Genomic DNA, 17,446 nt, shown 5'->3' on the forward strand with positions numbered 1-17,446 from the left:
GGGTCCCGATGCGCACACTACTTTGTGTGTGCCCTCCAAGAGTGGAGTCTGTTTCCCCCAGTCCTCTTGACATCCTGCAATCAAATCTCGCTAGCCTTCAAAGTCTGATTCTCTAGGAATTCCTCCTCCCGTTGCCAGACCCCAGGTTGGGAAGCCTGACGTGGGGCTCAGAACCTTCACTCCAGTGGGTGGACTTCTGTGGTATAAGTGTTCTCCAGTTTGTGAGTCACCCACCCAGCAGTTATGGGACTTGATTTCATTGTGATTGTGCCCCTCCTACCGTCTCATTGTGGCTTCTCCTTTGTTTTTGGATGTGGGGTGTCTTTTCTGGTGAGTTCCAGCGTCTTCCTGTCAATGATTGTTCAGCAGTTAATTGTGCTTTCGGTGCTCTTGCAAGACAGAGTGAGAATATGTCCTTTTCCTCTGCCATCTTGAACCAATCCTGGCTTTTTTTTTTTATTTTTTTAGTTTTTGACTGTACCACACGGCTTGTGGGATCTTAGTTTCCTGACCAGGGATTGAACCTGGGACCGTGGCAGTGAAGAGTCCTAACCACTGGACTGCCAGGGAATTCCCCAAAGATGCTGTTTAAATCATTAAATCCTTGTTGTATTATGACTGTAGCTGTAGAAGAAGCTTTAGATAAATCTTTGCATGAACTGTACCAATGATGGGGAGGAAGAAAGGCCAAAATGTACAGTTTGCCTCCTTCCTGCCTTCATAGACTTTGTGGTCAAGTCATTCACCATATACTTCTTTGGTCCTTTATGACTCCAAAGAGTCGTTGGCTAGAGCTTATAATTGGGGTGTGAGCATGTGGGAATTTGTTGAATTCCGACATTTGTCTTAGGTCCTGATTTTGGAAGCACGCCAAAGTTGTGTCTTAAGGACAGTTGCTGGCATGATTACTGTTGCAGTGTTTTTTGGAATCCAGTTTGCAACCAGAATGAAGAATTTTTAAAAAACGCAAAGCAGTATTGTACCATCTCAACAAAGATATGTCCCCTGGAGTCCCAATCCTTTTTTCTCCAAAGTTGTCTTGATTTAAGGCCTTCGTTTCTCAGTTTCAATGTTTGCTTCTATCTCAAGCTACATTTTTTCCCCTGTGGAATTCTGGCAGTAATTTTGGATCTCTGAAGCTGATGATTGTGTTTTTTTGTGGGGAGGAGGGAAAGAGCAGTACTGAGGATTTCTGGCTTGAGAAATCGTAGGTTAGGAGTCCCTGTTGAAAATCCCTACTGATCATGGTGGGAGCTTCAGTTTCTGCAGAAGGCTGTTGATGGAACGAGGCGCTGACATCGTGGAAAGGCTTTCCAGGTTCACTTCAGCTCAGATACGTATGAGAGAGAGAAGAGCAGAGCCATTTTTGGGTTTGGTTGTTTTGGGTGTTTTTTTGTTTTTGTTTTCCGGTCTGTCTACTGACTTTCTGGCTGCTCTTGTATGTAGTTTGTTTTTCTGTCTAATGAAGGAGTCTTCATCTTCAGACTGCTTTGCTTAGCTGGCCTTATTGAATGTGTAAGTAGTTTTGGGGTGACATTGTCTGTAATGGTATTTGTTCTGCATTCCCCAGCTCTGTTCTGCAGACAACAGGGAGTAAGGGTGGTTCTTAGTCACTTTCCCTGCGCTGTGTCCTGCCGAGCTCTGCCCGGATTCTAGTTCCTGAATCTGGGGTGGTTAAATGAAGCTCTCCCTCCTGGAGCGGCTCTGTTCTGAGCCACCAGCTTGTTCTCTTGTAATCACTGATGGTGGCAGTACCGAGACGTGTGTTCTTTGGATACTCTCATTAAATGCTGTTATGATTGAATCTTTTGTTTTGTTTGTTGAGTCTGAAATCCAGAAGCTGCACTCATGATGGGTTTCTGTTTATAGGCCTGGGTCTGAAGCCACAGATGTGAAACAAACTCTTTGGTCTTTTCAAGGGGAGAAGTTGCTGAAGAAACCCAGAATCAAAGATGAGCCTGATATTTCTGTTGTGAATTCACTAACTACATGTGTTTATTATTTCTCACGTCCCAGTCCTGAGCAGAACCGGCTTTCGGAGTGTGAGGAGCAAGCAAAAGCAGCTAAGAAAGGAATGTGGAGTGAGGGGAATGGTTCACATACTCTTCGGGACCTCAAGTATACCATTGAGAACCCAAGGCACTTTGTGGACTCACACCACCAGAAGCCTGTTAATGGTGAGGCTGTCGGGAAAAGACGGATATGACTCAGGGTGATTTCTCTCTATCTGCTCTTGAGCTCCTTGAGGTTAATAAAACCAATTCTGCTTTAGTGCCCAAGGGAAATTGTTAAGGGTAAAACAACACCTGGTATTTTGGAAGGGAGCTTGAATCCAGTTCATATAGGTTGCATCAGATGTATTTTGCTGAGGTTATTCCTTTGCGGCTACAAGCTAGTAAATTGCTGGTAATTTTGCACATGAGGGATCTTCCTATTTTCTCTAAAAGATGGCTACCTAAATACTGTCCCCAAAACTTCAAGGTAGACATGTGTATTCTGTATATAGCGAAACACATATGCGTGTGCCCATGTGCGTGCATGCATGCACACACACACACACATTCTTTATAGTTCTTGGTCCTACTTTGAGATCATATTAACTTACAGACTCAGTAAAATAAAATTATTACCAATCCTGAATTGTTGTTATTTTTTTGCCAGGCACTCAGTACACAGATAAGCTCTGTTATCCGTAAGCTAGGTTGCTTAGGTATAAGCCATGAGGTCCCAGAAGGTTCAAAAGACGTAGAAGTTGGTCTGAACCAAATCCCCCAGGAATAGTTTGGGCAGGAGTCTGTTGTGTGAACACTCGTGATGTGCCGGTGCTTCGTCACCTCTTGGAGGGAGGCTTTCTTGGGGTTTGGGGGAGAGGAACTGCATTCCGGGCAGTTTGTTTGGGCATTGTTTATCCTCGGCACGACTTTTGCTATGACTCAAGGCGTTTGTTCTGTCATGCAGCTATCATCGAGCACGTGCGGGACGGCAGTGTGGTCAGGGCCCTGCTCCTGCCCGACTACTACCTGGTCACGGTCATGCTGTCAGGGATCAAGGTCAGATCATACATTGGGCTACAGGGTGGTGATAGGGTTTGTGGAAGCGTTCAGTGACAGACTCTTCTACTTGGGGACTTCGTATGTACTGTTTCTTTCTTGTATGGGCCGTTAACATTGACTAGAGTACTTTAAACTTTGCAGTTGGACAGTTCTAATTAGATCAAATAAGACGTCATTTTTTAAGTACTCAGGGTCTGTTTGGAGTGGGCTGCGCTGAGATTGTTGAAACCTAGGGAGGAGGGGATGGGAGGCTCTGAAGTTTGTTGAGTGTGGCTTGTCATTATAAAATACCCATTTTGATTAAAGAAATAATCAGGGATTTAAAGCGAGGCAGTGGTGAATCTCTTCTTGGCAAGGGGTCATTTTCAAGTATTGATATAATTAAGATGATTTTCCCCACGGTAACGTGAGTTTTGTTTGCTTTACCAAAAAGTGTGGGATGATGTATCTCTAGTTGCATTTTATCAGTATGCTTTAAAAAGGGTTGGAAGACCTGATTTGAGACCTTTCCAAGCTCAGTTTTGTGGGGTTTGTGCTTTTTGGACGGTTCCCTGTGGCCTGAGCGAGCCCAGCACTCCCATTAGGCTGCGTCACCCACTCGCCTTACTTTTGCTTTAGTGCCCAACTTTTCGACGGGAAGCAGATGGCAGTGAAACACCAGAACCTTTTGCCGCAGAAGCCAAATTTTTCACCGAGTCTCGACTGCTTCAGAGAGATGTCCAGATCATTCTGGAGAGCTGCCACAACCAGAACGTTCTGGGTACCATCCTTCATCCAGTGAGTGTGCCTATGCAGACTGGGCCGTGTGGGATGTGTGTGTGTGGGGTTCCACTTGGGGTTTGAAGAGCTGTAGTTTGCTTTTCTTCTTCCCCTGTATATTCATGAGCCACTGAAATATCTTGGCAGGATTATAATCTACTGATTTTGAGGCCTTTTCTAGGGAGTTATCAGTTACCTGATAGAATTGGACGAATCTGCAACTTTGTACTTTTAGAAAACTCATCTCAGTTGTTACGGGGTTTATAAGGGGAGGAAGGACTTTAGCACTTATTTTCCCAAGGGCTGGTCCTAAAGCTTGCCAATAAGAAAGGTGGGAGGTTGCCACATCAGTGAGAAGTGGTGATGAAGCTTGTAGATGGGATTGGTGAGTTTTGTATGCAGGTCTAGAAGTTAGCTATGTGGGGTTTTGGTAGAACTCTGAAGAGGAAACCATTCTATGGAAAAACTGTTCCAGGCCTTATCCAGTTACTGCCTAACTCTGCTTTTGAGTAGGAACTAGTTTCTTTAAGTTCTTGTAGTTCTGACTATTGGGGGTTTTACTCTGTTGTATACTTTGGTAGGTGGGGTATTCTTGGATGGGAAATGACTTTGTTTTTTAACACCCAAGTTTAAGTAGATTTTCATTATTGTAACCTCTATCCAATACAGAATAAACTATTGTTACTCTTTGGCTAAAGAATTCTTCCATGATGGCAGTTGTGGAAGGCTGGGAGGCTTGGTTTGGAATGTGCCAAGGTCATGTCTGTTTCTTCTGGAGTGCTAGCTGTCTGCCAGAGCCCTGCCAGATGGCTCTGTGTCACAGTAGAATGTGAATTACAATTCACTGGGCAAAATGTAACTTAAGTTATCCCTTACTCAGCCTGTTCTTTAGCTTTCCCCTTATGAAAAGGGGAGTAAGTGCTGATCTCAGGGAAGGAAATAATAGGTATAATCTCTACTGAAGATTAACATCCTCTGCCCACAAGAAGAGCTATTGAAATGTCAATTCCATTCAGTGCCACTAACATTTGTCCTACTCCTGTTAAGTGAGAGTTACTGTGCTGGGTGTTGTGGGATGTGAAGCCAAGGCTGTTGAAAGGAGTCGCAGAGCAGCATCTCCCCTCTTATGGCTGATTTCTTAATGAGAGAAATGGCTCTTCTTTTTTTTTTTTTAAACTACAAAGTAGATTGTGGCAATGTTAATCATGTCAGAAGTCTAGAGAAACAGATTCTCTTGCAATAGAATCTAACCTATGCCTGCTTTCTCACGTGCCTCGTTTTTCAGAATGGCAACATCACAGAGCTTCTCCTGAAGGAAGGTTTTGCCCGCTGTGTGGATTGGTCGATTGCAGTTTACACACGGGGTGCAGAAAAGCTGAGGGCGGCTGAGAGGTAAGGTCTTTCGGGGAAGCCTTCCAGCCAAGGATCTTGGTAGGGATCTTCAGGGGAAGAAATCTAGGGATCTTCTCTCACCCATCCATGTCAGTGTAAAGGATTAGGGAAATTCCAAAAGAGGCCAGGATCTCAGAGAGGAGTGGCTTACTTATAAGTCTCCAGGTTCAGTCTAATTCAGTGCTGTATACTAAGGGCCTAGATTTTTCACTCAGACATTATTCTTCACCTGACTTGCTTTTTTAGCGTTTTCGGTGCACTGTTTCTCCAAGACCCTCACTTAAATTCCAGGTTTTAGGCATTTGAAATGAAACAAACTTGAGGCTTATTTGAGGACAGTGAAATAGCTAATCAGCTACTTCCCGACATACAGGCTGGAGCCAGGCATATGATGGAAAGATAGAGCCGGTGGGTCCCCAAACAGAACTATCCAATGTTGTTGTGAGGCCTGATGCCCTAATTTATCTAAAAGTATGTTGTAGTTGTAAATGCTGATGCAGCTGTGAGGTGTTTTTGGCTAGGTGCCTCATGGTTAAAGCAGATGTAGCAATAACTGATTTCCAGGCAAATGATAGTTGGATATTGCCAAGATCAGTGGCTGTTTCAAAATGTTTCCAGGTATATAGGTGAACTTGATGCTCCTGATGGGGCAGGTGGAAGAAAATGAAGCAGGTAGATGAATAGAGATGATGTTCTCAAAGTCCCAGCAACTGTCTCTCAGGATACATTTAGGTAGAAGGCCAGGACCATTAGTGACAACATTCCACTCAAGCCTGTGTGGCTTATTTCAGAGTCATAAGACTATAACGGTCTTGATAACTTCACATTTTTGCCTTTGAGGTGCACAGCTAGGAGATGTGCAAGAACGTGAATTAAATGACTGTATTTCCCCTTTGCTAGCTCTTTTACAGCTTTCTGTACCTGTAAGCAGAAATACTTGGGATTTTTTATCTGGGCCATTTGATATGGCCTGCCTGACAAAGGTAGACTGATTGAAAAAAACACAATGGTTGTACAAATTGTCTAGTATTTTTATGTTCCACAATTAAATTCAAAAGATACAATACCCTTATCAAGCACAGCGTTCCAGATACCTCTGATTATTTCATGATGCTCAATTTTTTTATTGTTGTTCAGAAAATCCTGTAAGTCTATTATTCTAAATACTGTTTTGGTTGGTAGTTCTTTTTGCATTAAGTTCCTGCCTCTCTCTGAAGAAAGTGAGTTACAGTGACAGTAGTTTCTACGTGTTTTATAACATCTATAAGAGATTTTTAAGAGTGCTCATCATTAAAAAACAGGCTTAGACCAAGGAATGCAAATCATGTTTCAGTGATATGATTACTTGCCTGTTGTTTTGCATGCTGTGTTATAGACTTGCTTGCATTGTTGGTAAATCTGTATTGAAGTATTTCACGTGCTTTACATCTACTACGTGCTGCTTTTAAAGGTTGCAATACTGTTTTCAGAAATAATAGTTTAATAGTCCCTTTCCCCTCCATCCATTTATTTCTCAATAAATACTTTGACAGTTTTTTACTGATATATGATATATGTGTGTGCGTATATATATATGATTGAAAAGAAAATCTTTGCACATATTCCCTTTCCCTCTCTTAATCTGACTCAAAAAAATGTCTCCTGGGCTTACTACTCTAAAACAAATTTCTGCCAGCATGATTTTTTACCTTTTGGCAGTGAAATTCTATTGGATTTTTGTCCATTTTTCATAATCATTAGTTGCACTAGAGTGACAATTTTGTTCTTGTTTTCCACATGGGCTTTGGGTTGCTGACAACCTTTTCATAATTCAAATGGAAATTGAGCAGGCCTATGCTTTTTAAAAAATATATTTGTTAGATGTGTGTGTTCTCCCTCCCATTTAAGAGAGTAATTGCTCTGTGTTCGTCATTCCAGCGCCTGGCATTTAGTAATAGCTCAGGAGGTACTTGATAAGCCAAAAGAGCTAATTATTGAGGGGGACTTGTACTGTCCAGACTCAGAAAAGTGTACACCCAGACCTCAGTCTATCAGCCATGGGTTTATGGTATATATGCATCTTGGATAGTTCCAGTTGCTGTACAGTTTTTCTTGTGGCTGTCATGCTTTGTTCAGGTTTGATTGGCCGTTTCTGCTGGGTGCCTTGTCTATGAGATAGGGTAGGATTCTGTGCTGTTTGCTCCTGTGGTGATGGTGGATTCCATTGCTGACCTAGTCCATCTGAGTGATTTGCATCCTTGCTTTGTTGCCAGGTTTGCCAAGGAGCGCAGGCTGAGAATATGGAGAGACTATGTGGCTCCCACTGCTAATTTGGACCAAAAGGACAAGCAGTTTGTTGCCAAGGTGAGTCATTCTCAGCATCTGGAGATGCACTGTGGACGATGTCAGGCTAATGATAATACAGAGCTCTGAATAATCAGTCAAGAGCTGAAGCATTTCTATTTTAGGCAAACCACTGCATGGCTTGCATGGATGTGTGTGCATGATTGCATGCACGTGTGTATTTATTGTAGCGGACTTAGAAACCATAAGAACTTAAATTTCTTGCCTTGAATTTGCATAACTTCATTAGAAGTTCATGGGTTAAAGTTGTAGACATTGACCCCTTGAAATGTCTCTTATATTCTGGAGGTTCTGTCCATTTAGCAAATGACATTCTCTTAGATTTCTCTTTTCTTTTTTTGGCCATGCTGCATGGCCTGCAGGATCTTAGTTCCCACCAGGGATTGAACCTGGGCCAATGGCAGTGAAAGCACTGAGTCCTAACCACTGGACTGCCAGGGAACGCCCTCTCTTAGATTTCTTATGCCCAAGTATATATGACTTCAAATTTCTCTCCTTTCTGTTTTGGGACTCTTGTGGATTTGAACTTTTTCTAATGTGATGTGTTTTGTGTTTTTTTTTAATTTTTAATTTAATTTTATTTATTTTTTATACAGCAGGTTCTTATTAGTCATCCATTTTATACGCATCAGTGTATACATGTCAATCCCAATTGCCCAATTTATCACAGCCCCCCCCACCCCCCCGTGGCTTCCCCCCCTTGGTGTCCATACGTTTATTCTCTACATCTGTGTCTCTATTTCTGCCCTGAAAACCAGGTCATCTGCACCATTTTTCTAGGTTCCACATATATGCGTTAATATACGATATTTGTTTTTCTCTTTCTGACTTAGTTCACTCTGTATGAGTCTCTAGATCCATCCACGTCTCTACAAATGACCCAATTTCGTTCCTTTTTATGGCTGAGTAATATTCCATTGTATATATGTACCAGATCTTCTTTATCCATTCGTCTGTCGATGGACATTTAGGTTGCTTCCATGACCTGGCTATTGTAAATAGTGCTGCAATGAACGTTGGGGTGCATGTGTCTTTTTGAATTATGGTTTTCTCTGGGTATATGCCCAGTAGTGGGATTGCTGGGTCATATGGTAATTCTATTTTTAGTTTTTTAAGGGACCTCCATACTGTTCTCCATAGTGGCTGTATCAATTTACATTCCCACTAACAGTGCAAGAGGGTTCCCTTTTCTCCACACCCTCTCCAGCATTTGTTGTTTGTAGATTTTCTGATGATGCCCATTCTAACTGGTGTGAAGTGATACCTCATTGTAGTTTTGATTTGCATTTCTCTAATAATTAGTGATGTGTTTTATTGAGGGCTCTCCACTGATGTGTCCTGGGATGGATTTCTCTGATGTGAACTAGAGCTACTGGGTAGATTGTTTGGGTCCAGCAGGAGTGCTGTAGAAGTGTTTTTTCCTTCATTGTGGGGTTTGGTACCTTGAGTGTTAGAACCTGTAGTAGACCTCACTTTCCCAAAATTGCTAGTGTTTTTAACTGTTTGTTAATTTTGGCAAGACATAATGGAAGCTTTGTCTTTATGGACTTAAAGTGGTTAAATATCCATATCCTTGAGCTTGAGAAGTGGCTGTGCTAAAAATTTCTAATAGTGAGTTTAAGATGCAAAGCCACTAGGTGGCACTGTCAGTCTGAAAAACCCTGGAATGCTTTTTCTTAGAATGGTAAAGTTTTAACAAGTCTCCGAGGAATTGGCTGAATTTCTTCACTTTCTTTTTTATGATGCCCAAAGTAGTAGGTCACAGAATGTTCAAGCGGCCCCTTCCCTCTTCTGGTAGATGGTCTCTGAGCACCTGTAAGATTAAGTATAATCGTGACTTTTAGTGGACATTAGTGGGAGGAGCCCCTGGTTGGATACTCCCTATGCATCTTCCACATCTTGATGAAGATCAGAATGGACCCTTGCTTCTTTGTGTGAGGACCATACTAGTTTGGGAACTTGGGCATGGCTGCTCTGCCTAACTGAAACTTACTTGGTGTGTTTATGTTTCCTATAATCTGTTCTAAAGACTACACTGCACAATGAAAGGATGATAATTCACTCACCAAGGAGGCAGGCCTTCCATTTTTCACCATCATCACTTTGGGCATCTGTGATATTAGTGATGTAGATGACCCTTGGGAGGGCCTCATTATCCTGTACTGTCCCTAGCAGCCCCTCCTCAGTTGAAATTGAGTTTGTAGAGAAACCTAGAAGATTTTGAAGGGTTTTTTGGCCTTGGCAGGTTGGGGAACCTAAGGCATTGATGAAGAAAAATTCTTCAGCTAAAGGATTAGACAATTAAGTCAGTGGCTTTGCATTTATCTTGAATATGATTTTATTGATAACTAGAAAAAGGAGAACTTTAGGACATTTATAGGACACTTCTTCCATTTTAAAAAATCCAGGATCCCAGAATCTATGTTTTGTCTTTTTTGTTTTAAAACAGGGTGAGGCATTTTTTTTGCTTTTGTTTTTAATTACAATGAAGTTTTATTTGTTACAATGCCAGAGTAGAGGAGATTGCCTCCAAAAGCCAACTGATTAAGGATCCTGTAGTATCCTAAACATAAATTTAGGTCATTTGGATATAGACTTGTTCAGAGAGTAGAGAGAAAAAGGTGTTTATAGGTAGATAAATTGTTTTTGAAACTTACTGAATTTTGGAAATTTTTCAGCCTTATTTTTGTTTTTAAAACAGGAAAAAACATAAAAAAGAAGGAAAAACACTCATACTAGATGGAATTACTATGACACAGGTTTTTTTTTTTTTTAAAAAACAAAGTTGATCATACTGTCAATCTTGGAGGTTGGCAAACTATGGCCCACGGGCCAGATTTGGCCCGTCACTTGTTTTTGTGTGGCCTGTGAGCTAAGAACGGATTTTACGTAGAAAAAAAATTTCTGTGGCACATTGAAATAATATGAAATTCAAATTTCAGTGTCATGAGTAAGTTGGCACATAGCCATGTCTGTTCGTTTACATATTGTCTAGAGCTGTTTTTGTGATACGGTGGCAGAGGTGAACGGTTGTGACAGAGACCATATTGCCTGCAAAGCCTAAAATATTTGCTATCTGGCCCTTTACTGAAGAAGTCTGCTGACCCTTGATCTATACCAGTCCTACTCAGAGTACCTTGATATGATATAAGGAGCTTGAGCCAGAATGTAAACCAAGGCATTGCTGCTTTCATCAAGAAATCTTGCTACAGAAAAAAATGTTCTTGGTGATGTAGTTGATTTATGTTCTGCTACAAGTGCCTTATCTCATTGCAGACTGGCAGCAACTTTTGAATAGTCCTGACTTGTATTCCTTTGTATATAATTTTTAAGTTTGTAAGTTTTTATTTTTAACACGTAAACATTTTTAAAGAACTCTAGGGTCTTCTTAAGAAATGTACTGTCTGGGGGCTTCCCTGGTTGTGCAGTGGTTAAGAATCCACCTGCCAATGCAGGGGACACGGGTTTGATCCCTGGCCCGGGAAGATTCCACATGTCGCGGAGCAACTAAGCCCTTGTGCCACAACTACTGAGCCTGTGCTCTAGAGCACGTGAGCCACAACTACTGAACCCACGTGCCACAACTACTGAAGTCTGTGCTCCTAGAGCCTGCGCACTGCAACGAAGAGCAGCCCCTGCTCGCAGCAACTGGAGGAAGCCTGCATGCAGCAACGAAGACCCAATGCAGCCAAAAATAAATAAATAAAATTTAAAAAAAAGAGTGGTGACCTCCCAAAACAACACTGCAAAGGCTGAGTCACTTTAAAAAAAAAAGGAAAAGAAAAACAGAAATGTACTGTCTGTTTCCCTCTCCCTTGAGGCAGCCATTTATGTAAACATTTTTAAAGAACTCTATTCTCTGCTTAAGAAATGTACTGTTTGTTTCCCTCTCCCTCGAGGCAGCCATTTTCAACTCTTTGCTAATCCATGTCTTGGAATAAAATGTTACATTGCTCACTCTTGATTTTTCAGGCATAACCCCTTTTCCTTCACACCATGGAAGGTGAAGATTTAGTTTTTTCACACATGGGTGTGCATGTATTTTTCTCTATGCCTTCTAACAGGACTATACCATAATTCTGGCTCAGTTAATATTCAATGTTTACTTTGTAAATGCTAATCACTTCTGAGCCATATAGCATATTATGAATACTTTTCATTTCCTGCATGATTTTTTGTTTTCCCTGGAGGTAATAATTATTTTAAAATTTATGTATATATCTTTCTCATACATATTTATTCAACCCCCACATTCTGGCTGTCTAAATCTCTTCTCAAGACATTGATTCAGTCTGTTATCCTTTATCTTTTTCAATACTACTTTCCAGGAGCCTTGTAACCTGTACCAGCCTGGATAAGTTCTTTTTTTTACTTTTATAAAGCTGTCATCTTTCGATTTCTTTACCATTATCCTGAGTTTTTCTTTGCCTCTCTCCTGGATTGGTACTATGTTTGCTGGATCTTTTGGCTTCTTTATGATTTACTACTTTATTTCGGTGGCACACATTCTGTAGCTTCTTGGGAAAAGAGTGCTTGGTAGGTAAATTTTTTGAGACCTTTCATATCTACTCTGTTATTACACATGATAGTTTAGGTGGGTATAGAATTTTATGTTAGAAGTTATTTTCTTTTAGAATTATGAAGTCATTGCTCTACTGTCATTTATCTATTGGAGTTTTTTTTTTCCATGTATTTTAGTGGTCTGATCTCTCATCCTTATGATATATTTTTTATTTCTGTAAGCTGTTAGCAAATTCTTCTTTATTCTGAAATTTCACAATGATGCTCTTTGTTTACCCATGTGTGAGCACGTTGTGGTTTAATTTTTAGTCCTTTATGTCTGGGAATTTCAACTATTTTGTTGTTGATTTCCATCTAGTTTATCTGCTCTCTGTTTTTCTAGAATTCCTGTTTGGGTGTTTGAATTTGTGCACTAGTCTTCTAATTTTTTCTTAATATTTTCCATCTTTTTGTCTTTTCTTTCTAGATATCTTCATATATGTCTCTCTTCTCTTCTATTAGACATTTCATTTATGATGCTGTATTTTAATTTCTAAGAGCTTTCTTTGTTCTCTGAATGTTTCTCTTATACTGTTTAAAAAATAACATGTAATACTTATTTCAGAGATGAATATCATCTGTTAGGTTTTTGAGGAATTAATAATAATTTTTTGAAGATTTGTTTCTCCCTGCATAGTCTTTGTTGTCTAAGTTGTTTTTAATTCTCTTTGGTTATTTTGATCCCTTATTTTCCGTATTAGAGGCTTTCCTCAGATATGTGGTGATCCTTGGTTGTCTCTCTCAAAGAATTAGGTATTCAACCCTGGCTTAGGAGCAGTGAACTCATGTATGGGATTTAGGGTATACATCTTGAAATCCAGGTGCTTCTTACATAGATTTTAAACCAGTCCTAGTTTTGGGCCTTATTTTCATCCCCCCTTGAGATTCCTGATTTGATAGTTTCTTCCTCTTGGGTAGGGGAAGTCTGCAGTATAAATCAGAAAGGCTATTTTCTTTTCTCACCACTAGCTCAGGATTTAGCTTTTGTGAGTCTGTGGAGTCAGTTACCACTCATCCCTCTGCTTTCCAGCTTCCAGGTTTTGTTGCTATATTCTTCTCTCCCATTATCTTTGTCCTTTTGGGCTTTTGGCAAACAACAAAACAAAACAAAAAACAGCCCCCCAAACCCTTTATTTTTGTGCAGAGTTATTTAGGGAGAGTAACAAAATAAATATTTGAACTTGCTGTAGTTCACAGTGTTCCATTATAAGGCTGCATCATAATTTATTTAACTAGTCCAGTAAGTTATTATGCAGTTTATCACGTTTCCACTTTTTAGAAAATGGAATAAATCTCTCTGTAAATGGCAGTTATTTCCTTAGGAGTATTTTGGAGGATATTTGCTCCCCAGGAATGGTAACTAGTGTATATCCCATGTGTGTTCATTTTCTAATATGTTGTAGAGCAGAGCTTGACCAACTTTTTCTTAAAGGACTATATAGTAAATATTTTAGGCTTTCTGGGTCATACAGTCTCTTTGCAATTACTCAATTCTGCCACTGTAGCAAGAAAACAGCTGTGGGTAATATGTAAATGATGGGCGTGGCTGTGTTCCACTAAAACTTTATTTACAAGAGTAAGTGGTGGGCCCTTGGCCACAGTTTACCAAACCCTGTTGTAGAACATAGGATATCAGCATTAAATGTAAAAGGGAAAATGATCTGTATTTCTTTTCACAAGCTAGAACCCAGCTGCAGTTTTGTAGTCATTTTGCCTAATTTAAAACATTTGTTAATGACAAGCTACTCTTTCAAGGAAACCTTAAAAGGTCCTAAGCACGTGCCTTGGGCCTTCCCTAACATAGTCTGACAGTCATGCAAGTTCTCGCTGAAGGATTCTGCTCTGAGCCTGATGTGACCCTAAGGCCTGAACAAATAGAGTGACTGCTGAAGAGAGGACCACTCTCTCTCAGGAGTTAATTGTACAGGGAACAGCTAAATAGCCTGCAAAGCCTGCTAAAGGTGACCTGTGAACTCTTTAACCAGGTGCTTCTGGGACCCTCTGGGTGACTTCTGGAACTGATGCAAAGCTGTAGGTTGGAATGTTGGCCGAGAGTCTCACTTCTGAGAAATTTGAAACTCAACAAAGTATTCTCTGGATACTTGTGGCACTGAAAGACTGGTTTCCATTCTCTGCTTAAGCAGCTTCTCTACTTAAGGAAGGAGATGCTAGGGAGGGCTATCCTTGTCTCTCCAGGTTAGCAGAGAGGAATGTTCACTTCACAGCGATTAGCTGAGCCTACTTGAGACTTTGTGCCTGTCGTGGCTTGCCAGTTTCCTGCCTGCCTTCCCTGTGGCGAGTTTCCTGCCTGCCTTCCCTGTGGCGTTTTAGCTGATCTGTGCTGTTGGTAGCCATATGGTCCCTTGAGCACATGGTTTGGCTTCCCTGTCCCTGCTGCTGGATGCTTGGGCCTTGCAGATTTCACAGACCTGAATAACACTTGGGGGTGGGGAGAGGGGGTGGAGTCTTCTCACTGCCCAGCCTGGTAAGATAGAGGCCGCTAGCTTGGTTCTCTGTACCAATTGATTGCTTAACCAACAGAGCCCCACACTAGGTGCTTTGAGAAGATGCAAAAGAATGAGAAGTGGTTCCCATTCTCAAGGAGCTTATTACCCTTCAGGGCTTCATCCGGGAGATAACCCTAAGTAGTTAACTGTGTGATATTGTTGGCCATGTCCAGTTTTGGAGGTCAGGTTATAAGCTATCCATGGATGCAGTGGATTCTAGTACTTATTTGGTTTGGCCCTGATGATTTTTTGCTGTGCAAAAATGTCATAGCTTTGAATGGAGTTCATTATCATGTCTCTCTGAGATGGTTTTTTTTTGTTTTTGCGGTACGCAGGCCTCTCACTGTTGTGGCCGCTCCCGTTGCGGAGCACAGGCTCCGGACGCACAGGCTCAGCGCCCATGGCTCACGGGCCCAGCTGCTCCGTGGCACGTGGGATCTTCCCGGACTGGGGCACGAACCCGTGTCCCCTGCATCGGCAGGTGGACTCTCAACCACTGTGCCACCAGGGAAGCCCTCTGAGATGGTTTTTAAGCAAGGATATTTAGTAATTTTGGCTAGACTTTTATATTCCTATTTGGCAACGTGGAGAGAACAAAAAATACTAGCTACTTCCTTGACCTTTTGTCATATGGCTTTCAGATGAAAAGGAAGTTCTGGGGATGGTCTGGCTAGGAAGGTGGCCCCTCCTATACCAAAACGAGGTCAAGACTTGGTTTGTAGCCTAAGTTAGCAAACTAATTTGCTAAGAAAATGATTGAATTAGGAAAGACTTGTAAACATTTACCTAGCTTTTTAAATTGAGACTTTATTTTTAGAAGAGTTTTAGATTTACAGAAAAATTAACAGATACTACGGAGTTCCCACATTAACCCCTTTCACCACTCCCCCCCAGCTTCCCTTATTATTATCTGACATGATTATGGCACATTGATTGTAAGTAGTATATCAGCATTGATACGTTATTATCAACTAAAATTACTTTCCCTCTAATGTCTGTTTTCTGTTGCAGAATCTCATCCTCAATAGCACGCTAAATTTAGTTGTCATACCTCGTTAAGCTCCTCTTGGATTTGATGGTTTCTCAGATTTTCTTTGCTTTTGATGACCTTGACAGTTACGAGGAGTATGGGTTGGGTATTTTGTGGGCTGCCCCTCTGTGGGAATTCGTCTGATGCTTGGCTTCCTTTTAAGTACCCCTTAAGGTGTCCAGTTTGTTGGCTTGCGCTTAGGTGCCTAGGGGTATTTGCATCAGAAAGTGGCGCTTTGTATTGTGTGAGGACAAAGGGTGGCAGCTGTGCTGTTCTGGGGGCTGGGGAAGGGATCTGTGCAGTGAGCCCCGGCCATTGCTGTAACTGGGTGGGGCGCTCCGTATTTCCCCCACTTTGGTGTTGTTTCACTAGTGTTTCCAGGATTAGCTTGGGGAGAACAGACCTGGCAGACAGCCTCGGGGAGCAGGAGAGGCAGCCGGATGTCAGTAGAAAGGGTGTTTGGTGTCCCATTTCCAGTGGCCCCATCGAGGGCGCTCGCTGGTGGTGCCTGAAGGAGCCCTGTTTGGGCTGATGTTCCTTTTCTTCCTATCTGGTACTGATAACTTAGGCAGCTTTGGGAGCACTGGTGGTTGTGTCTGGGGACTCTTCTGAGGGTCTCTAGCTCAGGAGGCTGTTGTTGGTTCTTTACGTTCATTGCATGGATGCCGCAGGGTTTTTACAAGCTGAGCAGCAGCAGCCCTTTGCATCCAGAGCGCAGCACTGTGGATGGGCTCCGCAGATGGGGAGTGTGGCAGGAGGCCAGGGTGAGGGATGGACGTCCCTTGCCCCTGACAGCACGCTGCCATTCTCCTGACTTTTGGCAGCCCTTAGTCTGCGTGTGTCATCAAGCCATTCATTTTTCCTTTTACAGTTGAGGTCTAAGAAATGGGGAGGGAATTGGATTTAGGGCATATATCTCAAGTCCAGCCAGTGACCTTTTTTTCTGTGTTGATTCTGCTCTTGGAGCGTGTGGTAGGGTAGGGTGTGTGTGTGAGTGTGTGTGTGTGTGTGTGTGTGTGTGTGTGTTTTGACTAGGGATCAGTAGCTTGTGGAGAAAGTAAGCGATGATGTGGGCATACTTCAGAATGTCCTGATGAAAAGCACCGTCAGAAATATTACTGTTATAAATGTGGTCTGTGATGGTGCTGACGAGCAGGCTTTGGGTAGTAATCCGCTCTGCATTTTACTTATTGCACAGTGTGTGACTGTAACTACTATTTTATTGTTTCTTCCATGTCTCTGCCCAGGAGCTGCTTGTTCTCTGGACAGTAATGACACAATTTACAGAGGAATAAAACACCATAAACCACACACACACACACACACACAGACACGCACGCTCACGCCCCTTCAGAAGGGCAGACCTCGTTTAGCTGGCGGTGTCAGCGTACGGTTCCTGAAGAGGAGGTTGCTAATCAGGGAGATGCCGAGCAGAGTCTGCTGCTGAGGCCTGAAATTTACAGCTCCAAGAAGCCGTTTGCTGCTGCCGCGGCTGCTAACGCATCATAAGGGGTGACGAATCCCAGTAACTTGTCACCGGGGCATGCTTAGATCTTCACGTTCTGTAATCAGGGGGTGAAGGTGCGAGCACTGTGATACTTTCCCTGGTTGTATTTCTCTCCGAGCATGACTAGGGAGTAGAGAATGTCTAGATATTTCTCATGTCTTGATTACAGGACGCTTCCCTATGTTTTTGGCAATTGACGATTTAATAGGAGTTAGTTTTGCAGTGAGAGGAATGTGTAGCTTGGTCCATCGTGGGGATTTAGGAAACACTGTGATGTGCGTGCACTTGAGATGCC

General features: G+C 42.0%; 1 protein-coding gene across 1 annotated transcript in view; it reads left to right on the forward strand.

Moving 5' to 3' along the window:
• The window catches only part of SND1 (staphylococcal nuclease and tudor domain containing 1), a 418,829-nt gene that overhangs the window by 51,976 nt on the left and 349,407 nt on the right, over positions 1-17,446 (forward strand). Inside the window, exons 5-9 of the mRNA XM_029233933.1 lie at positions 2,017-2,177; positions 2,959-3,050; positions 3,672-3,830; positions 5,098-5,204; positions 7,457-7,547. Of these exons, the coding sequence (XP_029089766.1) occupies positions 2,017-2,177; positions 2,959-3,050; positions 3,672-3,830; positions 5,098-5,204; positions 7,457-7,547 (610 nt within the window). The remainder of the gene's footprint in view (positions 1-2,016; positions 2,178-2,958; positions 3,051-3,671; positions 3,831-5,097; positions 5,205-7,456; positions 7,548-17,446) is intronic.

The sequence above is a fragment of the Monodon monoceros genome, unplaced genomic scaffold (genome assembly GCF_005190385.1).
Source record: "Monodon monoceros isolate NGI ecotype Baffin Bay Population unplaced genomic scaffold, NGI_Narwhal_1 Super_Scaffold_2, whole genome shotgun sequence".
NCBI lineage: Eukaryota > Metazoa > Chordata > Mammalia > Artiodactyla > Monodontidae > Monodon > Monodon monoceros.